We start from the raw sequence: 13569 nt of genomic DNA on the forward strand, positions 1-13569 counted from the left end.
ATAAATGATTATATTATTATTTTTATTTAATTTAATTTTATAATAATTTATATTTATTATTATTTTAATATTATCCTTTTTTTGTTTTTCTACTTTTTTATCGTAGTATCCATTTTAAAAATATTCAACATATATTGTTATAATATTTAAAAAAAAAAAAAAAAAAACCCATAAAAGTGATTATCCCACCTTTGTAGAAACAAGTATATAAATAAACATATGAAAATTTTTTTTAATTTTATTCTTTCTTTTGAACTTTATATATCTATAGATTTAATTTTCAACAAAGGGGCATGCAATACTATAGATTTAAAGGACAGAAATGCATTTTCTATATAAACTATTTGTATATTATTTTCTTTTTTCGAGTTTATTAGTTTCCCTTTTATATTCCACTTATATTCTTTGCCTTCTTTGAGTTTACTTATAACTTCAATAATAGCCTACAAAAGGGAATACATATAAATATGAAAATATATATGTGTATATATATATATATATATATATATATATTTATTTATTTATTTATTTATCCCACCTGCTGAAACGAATACAACATTCTATTATATAAATTTTTTGTTATAATTTTATTTTGTAAATATACATTAAGAAGATACATTAGAGATTCTCCTAGTGTGAATTGCAAGTGTGTATGGTCTAATAGTCTGATATTTTTATGATAGCATTTTCTGTTGAATGTATGAATATTCATACATACATATTTATGTTCATTATTTTCTTTATCGTAATTTTTTTGTTCTACAATTATATCTTGAGAAGTGTTCTTTATAATATTTTTTCTTTTCTTGTTATCTTTTTGGCATTTTTTTGAATGTTTAATTAAGGGGGAGGGAATAGTTTGTTCGTTGACATGTTCAAAGGTTGCTATAAAAAAATTATCGTTCATTTTGATGGGCAAACTTAAAAAGCACAAGTAGTAAAGAAATCGAACAAATTAAAAAATAAACATATAAATGAATATATATATATATAAATAAATATATAAATATTTATATATATTTTTTATTTTTTATTTTTTACGCACAAACATATGTATTATATGTTTGTTTCATCTTCTTTAGTTCGTTCATTTTATTGGGTTTATATATTTATCATTTCCCCCTTCAAACATTGGCTTGTCATATATATATTTATACTTTCATCTTATAAAAATTTTTTTTGTTCTTTTATTGTGAAAAAATTCACACTTAGGTATATACTCACATGAATTATATAAATAAATAAATAAATATATATATATATATATATATACATACATATGTATGCATTTATATGATAGTAAAATAAAAGTATAGAGCAGATTTGAGAAGACAAAGACGGTAAGAAAAAATGCGAGTAAAAATTTTAAGATGACAAAAATGAATATTAATATATATATATATATATATATATATATATATATATATATATATTTATGTATATATTTTTATTCCTTTTTTATCTTATTTCCAGTGTGTTAATTTATATTTTAATATATAAATATTTTATATGTATCAGTCCTTTTTATTATTTTATCATTTTATTATTATTTATTTATTTTATTTTTTATGATGGGAGTACTGACCATCCAGATAGGTCAATGCGGTAACCAGATAGGACACGAATTTTTTGAGATTCTTCATAAATATATAAGTATTTCAAAGGATGAATGTTTTAAAAGTAAATTAACTACAATGTATTTCGATGAAGAATATAAGTATGGGAAGAATTTATTGCCTATTGTTGAATATGAAGAAAATGAAGGGAATAGAAAATATCCGAATGAAAATAATAACATTATGTGTTTAAATAATTTAATAGCTAGATGTATACTTATAGATATGGAACCTAAGGTCATTGAAAAATGTTTATGTCTAAATAATAATGATAATGATTGTATTAAAAGAAGAGGAGGAAAAAAAGGAAAATATGAACAAGATGTGCAATATAATATTGAGAAGAATGTAGAAAGAAAAAAATATGATGATACTGATGAGTGTTGTTTACAATATGTTTGTGGATTAGATGAATATTATGAAAGAAAAAATAATTTCTTAAAAATATTTAAAAGGAATAATAATAATAATAAAAATGATCATAATGATGATAATTATGATGATAACTATGATGATAACTATGATGGATATAATATAAATGGTGAGGGTGAAGAAAATTATAAAGAATTATATAAAAATTCTTTATATAACAATAATGATATTTTAAAAAATGAAGATACATGTATTGTATATGAATATATGAATGAAAAAAAACATAATAATAAAATATATAGAAATAATAATTTATTTGAAAAAAATGTTTGTGGTTCATATTATTTTACAAATGAATGGAAATATAATAAAAGTAATTTTATTTGTGGATTAAATGGATCTGGAAATAATTGGGCTTATGGTTTTTCTGTGCATGGCAAAAATATATGTGAGGATTTTATAAATATTTTAAATAAAGAGTTTGAAAAGAATGAAAGTAAAGAAAATATAGATAACATATTATTATTTCATAGTTTAGCTGGTGGTAGTGGTAGTGGTTTAAGTTCTTATATATCATATATATTAAAAGATGAATATCCTAAAAAAAATATATTTAATATATGTATATTACCATATATCTTTGGAGAAATAAGTGTTCAAAGTTTAAATAGTATATTATGTTTATCATCTTTATATGATTGTTCAGATGGTTTAATATTAATTGAAAATGATAAATTTGAATTAATGTGTAAAAAAATAAATAATGATGAAAATATAAATTTAGATGAAATAAATAAATATATTAGTTTATTTTTAGCTTATAATATAGGGTTTCCAATAAATTTATCAAACAGTTATTATAATAATAATTCAATGTATTGTAATATAATGAATTATATTTTATATGATTTATGTTGTCATCCAAATTATAAATTATTATCAACAAGATATTTACCACAAGTATTTAAAGAAAATATAATATTTGAACAAAATTCATTTAATATGTTAATAAAAAGGATGCATAGGATGTTAATAAAAGGAACCATTCTTGATTCTAATAATATTTCTACAAATGTTATAAAAAAAAATACAAATGATATATCATCTTATATAGATAATTATTATATTAATCGTTTATCTTCAAGAAATATTTTAAAAAATAAAAATATTTTTTTAAAAAAAAATTTCTATATACCTATATATATGAATGAAACTAATAGTAATTCATATGTTGATAAATATTATAATTCTATATATATAAAAAAAAACCAAAAAAAAAAAAATAATTATTCTTATATACAAAAAACAAATAAAACTCAAAATATTCAAGATAATATAAATATTTTAAATGAACATAAAAATAAGTATAATAAAACAGATCAATATAATCATTATATACATAATAATCTAGTATTACATTCAAAAATGATAATGAGAGGAGAAATCAATGAAAATATTGATTTAAATCTATTCAAAAATCATGTACTATATAATAATAAATCTTTAACTCCTCTACAAATTTATATAGATGAAAATAAAATATTCAATTATAATAGTATATCTATGATATCTAATTGTTTAACTCCCATACCAACATTAAAACATATATTGCAAAAGGCAAAATTATTATATTCGACAAATGCATATATATATCAATATAATAATTATGGAGTTACACATGACCAAATATATAATTCACTTATGTATGCGGAGCAAATAGTTAATTCATATGAGAGTTTATCTTGTGAATGGATATAATAAATAAATATATAAAAAAAAAAAAATCAAACAAAAATTAAACACCCACAAATATAAACATATATATATATATATATATATATATATATATATATATTAATATATTTGCTTGTATGTTTGATAGATTGTTTTTTTTTTTTTTTTTTTTTTTTTCCTCAGTTACTTCATATATATAATATATCAATTATTTTGTTTAAAAAAATTTATTAAATTTTGAAATGGTTTAAGGTCATTATTTGTATTTGTGGTATTCTGATTATTATCACTTCGAATATTATTATTATTATTATTGTTATTATTGTTATTATTATTATTGTTGTGGTTAATTTTTGTGCTGCTCGTTTTGTTAGTGTTATAGTGAGGGACACCATTATGTTCTATTAATTTGCTAGTATTAATAGGATTCATATTTTTTGATTGAAAGCTTTTAATACTTTGCATGGGATATTCATTTGCAGAAGTTGTGTTAATAATATTGCTTTTAATATTGTCTTCAAAAAAATAATTGTCTGTATTTTCAATTTGATAATTCTGTTGTTTTTCTAGTTTTCTGTCAATATGTTTTTGTACCCATTCTTTAAAACTATTTTCATCAAAATTATAATTAAACCACATGCTTTTATCACTATGATTAGACCAAGGCTTCTCATGAGTATAATCATATTTCATAAACACTTTATTTTCTTTAGTAGCGTTCTTTACTTTGCTTTCAAGGTCTACATCTTCTTTTTGCGATTTCTTTAAAAAAAAAATAAAATAAAATATATAAATATATTATATATATATATTATATATATATTATATATATATATATTATAAAAACATCTTTTTTGCTTCATTCATTTTTTCATCTTTACTTCTTGTTCATTTGACGCACTAGGAACAATAGGCTCATTTGTATTGTCTATAAAGAGGAAATTAAAAATATATATATATATATATATATATATATATATATGTATTATTTTAACATTCATATTTTTTTTTAAAAATGATTACCTTGTATTTCTTCCTTTTTTATATCCTCTTCTCTATAAAAATCATCAAACTTGGCTTCAGACGAATTTCCAAAAACAATAACCTAAAAAAAAAAAAAAAATACATATATTAATAATATATATATATATATATATATATATATTTTATTTTATTTTTTTTTCCCACTTGTATGTTATCATCTTCGTCGCTCTCTTCCATTATGTTTTAAAAAATAAACAAAAAAAAAAAAAAAATAGTAATTAAAAGTAGTCAAATATTACAATTATAATTTTACATATATATATAATATTATATATTCATTAGTGTTACAGAAGGAACTGTAATTTTTTTTTTTTTTTTTTTTTTTTTTTTTCCAAGTGAGAAAATAAATTTTTATAGTATAATTGACATGGTATATAAAAATACATAAGTGATATGGATAAATATATATATGTATATATTTATATATTTATATATTTATATTTTTATATATTTTATTTATAAATATAAAATTGAAATCAAAAATATATAAATTGTAATTCCAATTAAACATATTAATTTGTAATAAAAATGAAAAAATATATATATTATATATATTATATATTTATTTATATATATAATATCCTTTTAATGTTATATATAGATACAAAAAAATATATGCACATATAAAAAAGGTAATAAATTAAATTTGAATGTAAGCGGAGGTATACCTTTAGGTCATAAAAAAAAAAAATATATTAATAATAAAATATATTATTTTATATTATAATATAATATTATTAAAAACAAAAAAAAAAAAAATACGAAACATAGAAAAAATATACATATAATAATAATAATATTACATATATTTTGTAATTATAATTTGTGGCCACATCCATTTGTAGGAAAAAAAAAAAAAAAATAAATATATATATATATATATATATATATATATATATATTTATATATTTATATTTATTTATGTGTTGATATATAATTGTTGTATATATCTAGTATATTATCCGATGTGACAAATTTTTGCTCTTTGGTTTTTAAGTTTTTTAATATAAATGAATTATTATCTTTGCTAAAAAATAAAATATGTTTTGCATTCATATGTATAGCTTTTTTTATTACCTTGGATAAGTTTGAATAATATTTTAAAATGGAATTTACAATAATATTATTATTTCTAAGTTTATTTAGTATATTATAATATTCTTTATATAGATTAGTTGTATGAGAATGTATTTGTTGATTATTATTATTTTGTGTTATATTATGAAAATATGGAAAGTAAGATACAACATGTATATATTTGTTTATTTTGTTTTGTTCTGATAAAGATAAGAATGGATTATTTTTTTTATTATTAAATAATAAATCTGTAATAACAACATCACCCATAGCACAACCAACTGCATAGATTTTATTATCATTTAAAAAGAAATTATAACGTCCACCTCCACATATTGCTCGATGTGATTTATCTTTTTTATAATATATTTCAAACACCATATTATTATAATAATCCATACCTCTAACTATAGTTAAATCTAATTTAAAATAATTATTTAAATTAGTTTGTTCAAAATAATTAAATATATTTTTAAAATTTTTTAAATGTTTCCAAGTATCTATATTGTTATAATATATATTTGTGTTATGACATTTGACAAATTGTTCTAAATGATTTATATGTTTTATATTTTTTAAAACATTATATAAATGCCGTATGGTTTCTTTTTGTATATAAGGGAAGTTTTTATATAATAATAATTTAAAAGTACTCTTATTAATTTTATAAAATTTATCTAATATATGTAATAATTTTTTTATTTCATTTTTAATTTTATTATATGATAATATATTATTCATATCTTTTTGAAATATAATATATATAATATATTCAATAATATATTTATGATTTAATTTAATAACAATATTTTTATCATCCATATTCACATTATTAAAAAACATTATCAGCATACATAAAAGTTCAATCTCTGCATATATATTTTCAATACCTAAAATATCTAAATTCCATTGATAATGTTCTCTTTTTCTTAATCTTGATGTTTGTTCATATCTAAAACATTGTCCTATTGTGCACATTTTAAATATTTTATTAATGTTCTGATATTTCAAAATTTTTTTTTTTTTATATATATTTTCATTAAAATGGCTAGTACATGCATTCATATTATTATTAAATCCATTATTAGAATTAATAACACTGTGCTTACACTTTTCATTTTGTTCATGAAAAGAGGAATGATTTGTATTATATTTATTTATATAATTCGTATGTGTATTTTCTCTATTCACCTTATTGGTAATATCACACTGTTGACAATAATAATTATGTTTATCACCATAATAATTATTATTATAAATATTATTATTATTATTATTATTATCATCATTACTTTTTATGATTTTATTTTCCTCTTCTCTATCCCCTTGCAATAAATTATCATTTATATATAAATAACGAATCAGCTGTGGTGTGATTTCAGGTCTCAATATCAAATGCTTGTTATTTTTTATAAAATCATATGATTCATTTATTGGACTTTTTCTGAACAAGTCATAACTTTCTAAAATAGGCAAATCATAAAAATCGAATGAAAAATTATTTGCTATTTGTTTCCAGATATTAAATAGGTATTCTCTTTTTTCATAATTAGTTGGATTAATAAAATTTCGTATACCTTTGACATATTGAACACTAAAAATTCTTTTTTTATTAATTTTACAACAACATCTTTTTATATTATTCTTTTTTAATAATGTATTATTTAAAAAGAGGGACTTGTGTTTTCTCTCGATAGCTTCTTTTCTACATATAATCAAATGCAAGTATATGATTAAAAGGATGAAAAATAATAGGGGCATACTTTTGTTTGGGGTTTTTCTGATTTTATGGCGATCTCATAATAAATAAAATGACATAATATAAACAATATAATATATACATATATATATATATATATATATATATATATATATATATTACATTTCCTTTTGCCTGTGCTCTTGTTTTATTACAAATATATAATTATCGTTACATATTTATTTATATAAGTACTTTTCCTAATAAAGTGTAATTAATTGAAGGGCAATGAAAGTTATGTGATTATCAAATTGTTTATAAATTTAAAAAAAAAAAAAATATATAAAAAATATACATATATATATATATAAATTAACATTTCAAGTTCATTAATGTTAATTTTTTTTTTTTTTTTTTTTCTTTCTCCTATATATAATTTTCTCAACGTTAAAAATTAACCGTACAAAAAAAAATAATATATATATATGAGGAATATTACTAAATTGTTATATATATATATATATATATATATATAAAATAATTCTTAAACATCATATAATATAATATACATCTCATATTAACATTTTACGATTTTGTTAAGATTTAAAAAAAAAAAAAATAAAATAAAAATAAATCATACATATATGTAATATATTATATATATATATTTTCTTTAATTTTTCCTTCTCTTCAAATACGGCGTTATATTTTTAATAGAGAAAGAAAATATACAGAATGTAAAAAATTAATAATTTTATTTCTAGGTGGTATGATATATATATATATATATATATATATATATATATTTATATATATTTATAAATGGAAATAATTCAAGGTTTAAAATTTTTTTTAAATATTAAGAATATAAGGGCCCACATATAAAATGATTATATAAAATATTTAGTGACTTGATATATAATTTAGAGTAATATGAATTATAATATATAAGATATATTATATATTACATAAGATAAAATATATATATATATATATATATATAACGTGTAACTTTTTAGTCTTTATGTAAGCACGTTTCCTTCATTGGACTTGTCGTTCTTTAAAAATATGGTTGTTTTTAAACTTGACGATGTAGAGGTTTTTTTCCCGTATGATTATATTTATCCTGAACAATATGCATATATGAAATATTTAAAAAAAACGCTAGATAGCGAAGGACATTGTGTATTAGAAATGCCAACAGGCACAGGAAAGACTGTCGCTATATTTTCTCTCATTACATCTTATCAATATCATAAGAAAGATGAAGGGAAATTTATTTTTTGTACTCGTACTGTTGCTGAAATGGAAAAGTCACTGATAGAATTGAAGAAGGTCATTCAATATAGAATAGATGAAATGAAAAAGAGGAGGATAGAAAGGATAAAAAATGAAAATGATGATACAAATAAAAATATGATTCAAAATGATGATACAAATAATAATATGATCCAAAATGATGATACAAATAAAAATATGATAAAAAATGATGATACAAATCATGGTGTGGTCGTAAAAGACTTAGATAATGGTAATATAAACAATGATGAGAATCGAACCAATAATTCAGTTGATGCTTCAAATGAATATAACAAAGTACCTAATAATCATGATAATTCTATTAATTGTTTCCAAGAGTTTGGAGAGAACAGCGAAATACTTGCCATAGGAATTAGCGCTAGAAGATGTATGTGTATCAATGAAAAGGTTTTATTAAAACACGAAAGAGAAAAGATTGACGACGAATGTCGTAAGCTAACAGCGAACTTTATAAGAGAAAAGAAATATATAAATAATAAATTAGATAATGAGATATATCATCCAAATGTAGATAAAATATCAGATTTTATTTTAAAAAATAAACATCATTTAGATATAGAAGATTATTTCGATATATATAATTCAAGAAATAGTTTAGAAGAATATGATAATATTGGTTTATGTGGTTATTATGAAAATTATAAAAAAGAATTTTTGTATGATTTAATAAAACCAGGAGTATATACTATTGAAGATTTAAAAGTATTATGTAAAAATTATAAGAATAGAGAAAATATAAGTGTGCCTATATGTCCATATTTTTGTGCAAAAAAAATTATTGAAATCTCAAAAGTTATTATTTTAAATTATCAATATGTTATTGATCCAAAGGTTTCAAAAGCTTTATTTAATTGGAAGGATATGAATAAAAATGTTCATTTAAAAAATAAAAATGATATTATTGTTTTTGATGAAGCACATAATATTGATAGTGTTTGTTTAGAGGCTTTAAGTGTTAACATTGATCGTAATATTTTAAATAAGGCATCTATGAATATTACAAAGTTAATGAAAAAAATTGAACAATCTAAAATGTTAAACGAACAAAAATTAAAAGAAGAATGTAATAAAATATTGGAAAAAATTAAATTACAAAAATATAATCAATCATTAAGTGGTACAAATAATGTTATAAATGTAGACAATATCAAATGTATAAATAGTAGAGACAATATAAATAAAACATCAGCAGATGTAAACATGGATTATCATTTGAGAGAGCACACAAATCTGAATCATTCAATTGAAGAGAATCAGGGGGAATTATTAGTGACTAATGAACAGGAGAAAAAAAAGAGAAAAGTTGAAACTAGTCCCATGGCATATTTTGATGAGGATATGAATTTGATGTTTTCTGATTTTTTATTGGATGAATCACATGAAGAAAATGAAAAAAAAAATAATAATAAAATAAAAACTCCAGAAAATAAGATAAATGATAATAACAATATGGGTGATATTAAAAACAATAATAATGGTAGTAGTAATAATAATAATATAGATGAAGATCATCTAAATGATTTGTGCTATAGCCCATTATTAATAGATGATATAATAAAAAATGTGGTAATACCAGGTAATATTAGAAAATCAGAACATTTTTTAAATTTGATGAGAATAGTAGTAGTATATTTAAAAAAGTATATAAATATATATGATATAACATCAGAAGGTCCACTATCATTTTTATATAAATTTGAGAAGGATACCAAATTGGATACATCATTTTTTAAATATTGTTTTGATAGATTAAGATCTTTATTAAATAATTTACAAATAGTAAATATTGAAGATTATTCATCTTTAAATATTGTATGTAATTTTTGTACGTTATTAGGAAATTATTTTAAAGGATTTATTATTATTTGTGAACCATATCCAGAGGCAACAGGAATATATGACCCATTAATACAGTTTGCATGTTTAGATTCATCAATAGCAATGAAAACTGTAATAAATAAATATAAGTCAATAATATTAACAAGTGGTACTATAACACCATTGGAACTATATCCAAAATTATTGAATTTTAAAACAGTGTTGACAGCTTCATTTCCAATGTCTTATGATAGAAATTGTGTATGTCCATTAATTGTAACAAAAGGAGCAGATTTAATACCTTTATCATCTCAATTTTCATTAAGAAATGATATAAGTGTAATAAAAAATTATGGTATTTTATTAGTAGATATGTGTAAATGTATACCTGATGGAATTGTAGCATATTTTCCATCATATATTTATATGGAACAAGTTATATCTTCATGGTATGAATTAGGTGTTATTGCAAATATATTAGAATATAAATTAATTTTTATAGAAACTAAAGATATTGTATCAACTACTATAGCATTACATAATTTTAAAAAAGCTTGTGACCTAGGAAAAGGTGCTGTTTTCTTATCTATCTGTAGAGGAAAAATTGCTGAAGGAATAGACTTTGATAAACACTATGGAAAATGTGTTATTTTATTTGGGATACCTTATCAATATACATTATCAAAAATTTTAAAATCTAGATTAGATTTCTTAAAAGAAACTTATAATATACAAGAAAATGAATTCCTAACATTTGATGCTATGAGACAAGCATCTCAATGTGTTGGACGAATTATAAGAAATAAAAAAGATTATGGTATTATGATCTTCTCAGATATCAGATATGCTAAACATGATAAAAAAAATAAATTACCTCCTTGGATTATTAAATGTATGGATATATCCAATATTAATCTAACCGTAACGACAGCTGTAGATATATCAAAACAATTCTTATTAAATATGTCACAAGAATATAGAGAAACTGGACAAACAAAAATATCACCTTTTATCTTGAAAAATCAGGCCAAGTGTTGGGCAATGGTTAAATCTATACTAAACATGGATGATTTTATATAATATTATTAAATTGTATGCAACTATATATTTAGATATGTCTATAATATATATATTATTTTACTGTTTTTTTTTTTTTGTCTTTAAATAAAAGTGTATACAAAAATATATATATATATATATATATATATATATATATATATGAATATGTTTATATATTTTTTTTTTGACTTTTTTGTAACAAATTAACGTAAAAAAAAATATTATGTTTAAAAAAAAAAAAAAAAAAAAAAATATATATATATATATATATATATATATATATATACATATACATATATATATTTTACTATTATGGTTGTCTTAATCTTTATTAGGATAAATATTTTTTACTCAAAACGTAATGCAGATGTCTATCCAACTTTTCATTTGTTAGTGGTATGAAATAATCAAAAATATGTAAAAAGTTTTTATTTTTAATAAATGAAGAACCTTCTGATATTAACATTTTTGGAATGAATATATTTTTTATATGAGAATAATATAATGGCAAATCTGTACATATTAATAAATCAAAATTTCTTGTTACATTTGTTAATTTATTTAAATTACATTTTTCTTCATGTTCTAAATTATCAAAATAATTCTCTAGTCTTATTTCCTTTAACTTATTTCCTAACACTATAACATTTCCATTATTCTTCTTTAATAGTCGTAAATATTTATAAGCTCTTTTTATATATAACATACTAACATATGGGTCGATCACATAGTTCGTACTGATTTTATTGTATATAAGGTTATAATTCATATTAAAAAAAAAAAAAAAAAACACACACACATATATATATATATATATATATATATATATTATTATCTTTGTTATATTTCCATTGATATATAGGACTAATAAAAGCTTTTTTATTTTTACATGATTATTTTATTTTATTGTTTTAAATATATACATAAGTACTTTTGGATAATTATTTTATTATAATATGTTTTTTTATTTTTTATTTTTTATTTTTTCTTTTTTCTTTTTTCTTTTTTCTTTTTTGTTTTTTCTTTCTGTTATTATTTTATTTTTATTTTTATTTTTTTCCCCAAGTGTTAAAGCATATAATAGTACAGATAAAAAATAAAATATATAAATGGTATATACATATGGCACATATATACACACGTATAGATAATATTATAATATTTTTAATATATATATATATATATATATTTTTGAAAAGGTGAATTAAAAAAAAAAAATTATATTTTAATAAAGCATATATAACTCAATTTAATTTTTTTTTTTTAAAATTACAACTATTTTGTATATATTATGTAAAAGGAAATATTAAATAGGAATCATAATATATATAAATATATACATATATACATATATACTACCACTTAATGTGTAGTTCAAAATTGATCTTTTAAACATAAAAATATTACAATATATATATGTATATTTATTTATTTATTCATTCATTTTAATATACCATATTATATATGTTACCTTAATAAGTATGAATGGACATAATATTTTTCAACATTTTATGAGGAATATATTCTTTAAGCATAGATTTAAAGTTGCAAGTAAGAATGTTGTGGAAAAAAGAAAAAAAGGTTTAGGAGGAATAATGTTATTAAGTTCTCCCATATTATTTGAAGTTAATAATAAAGAAGAAGAAAATACTCCTAAGAGTGAATATATATTTTTGGCTGGAAAAAGTATTGATTTTTTAACTCAGAAAATATTTGAAAATGAATTTGGTACTTCCATTTTATATGTCGCATTTTTTGTAGCATATTTATCTTTATTAGTTCATGATAATAAAATTAATTTAATGGTACAGAAATTAAAATATAAATATG

At 19.4% G+C, this 13569-nt stretch overlaps 7 protein-coding genes across 7 annotated transcripts in view; 3 read left to right on the forward strand and 4 right to left on the reverse strand.

Annotated features, from left to right (window-relative positions):
- Positions 1-257: 257 nt before the first annotated feature.
- On the reverse strand, positions 258-907 carry PGSY75_0933700 (hypothetical protein; the record flags this gene model as incomplete). Its single annotated transcript, XM_018785741.1, has 2 exons — positions 258-443; positions 539-907. The coding sequence occupies 2 exons, from the start codon at positions 905-907 to the stop codon at positions 258-260; spliced, it is 555 nt and encodes a 184-aa protein (XP_018642082.1).
- A 661-nt stretch (positions 908-1568) lies between these two features.
- On the forward strand, positions 1569-3746 carry PGSY75_0933800 (putative delta tubulin; the record flags this gene model as incomplete). Its single annotated transcript, XM_018785742.1, has 1 exon — positions 1569-3746. The coding sequence occupies one exon, from the start codon at positions 1569-1571 to the stop codon at positions 3744-3746; it is 2178 nt and encodes a 725-aa protein (XP_018642083.1).
- A 180-nt stretch (positions 3747-3926) lies between these two features.
- On the reverse strand, positions 3927-4943 carry PGSY75_0933900 (hypothetical protein; the record flags this gene model as incomplete). The annotated part of the gene is made up of 4 exons (XM_018785743.1): positions 3927-4484; positions 4604-4650; positions 4746-4827; positions 4911-4943. 4 exons carry the CDS (start codon positions 4941-4943, stop codon positions 3927-3929), a joined length of 720 nt encoding a protein of 239 aa, XP_018642084.1.
- A 738-nt stretch (positions 4944-5681) lies between these two features.
- On the reverse strand, positions 5682-7604 carry PGSY75_0934000 (putative histidine--tRNA ligase; the record flags this gene model as incomplete). Its single annotated transcript, XM_018785744.1, has 1 exon — positions 5682-7604. The coding sequence occupies one exon, from the start codon at positions 7602-7604 to the stop codon at positions 5682-5684; it is 1923 nt and encodes a 640-aa protein (XP_018642085.1).
- A 1006-nt stretch (positions 7605-8610) lies between these two features.
- PGSY75_0934100 (putative DNA repair helicase RAD3) lies at positions 8611-11760 on the forward strand (the record flags this gene model as incomplete). The annotated part of the gene is made up of 1 exon (XM_018785745.1): positions 8611-11760. One exon carries the CDS (start codon positions 8611-8613, stop codon positions 11758-11760), a length of 3150 nt encoding a protein of 1049 aa, XP_018642086.1.
- Positions 11761-12070: 310 nt separating this feature from the next.
- Positions 12071-12508, reverse strand: PGSY75_0934200 (hypothetical protein; the record flags this gene model as incomplete). Its single annotated transcript, XM_018785746.1, has 1 exon — positions 12071-12508. The coding sequence occupies one exon, from the start codon at positions 12506-12508 to the stop codon at positions 12071-12073; it is 438 nt and encodes a 145-aa protein (XP_018642087.1).
- A 712-nt stretch (positions 12509-13220) lies between these two features.
- The window catches only part of PGSY75_0934300 (hypothetical protein), a gene marked incomplete at both ends in the record, with an annotated part of 534 nt that continues 185 nt past the window's right edge, over positions 13221-13569 (forward strand). Inside the window, one exon of the mRNA XM_018785747.1 lies at positions 13221-13569. This exon is cut by the window's right edge and continues 185 nt beyond it. Coding sequence (XP_018642088.1) covers positions 13221-13569 — 349 coding nt within the window.

This window comes from Plasmodium gaboni, chromosome 9, assembly GCF_001602025.1.
Source record: "Plasmodium gaboni strain SY75 chromosome 9, whole genome shotgun sequence".
NCBI lineage: Eukaryota > Apicomplexa > Aconoidasida > Haemosporida > Plasmodiidae > Plasmodium > Plasmodium gaboni.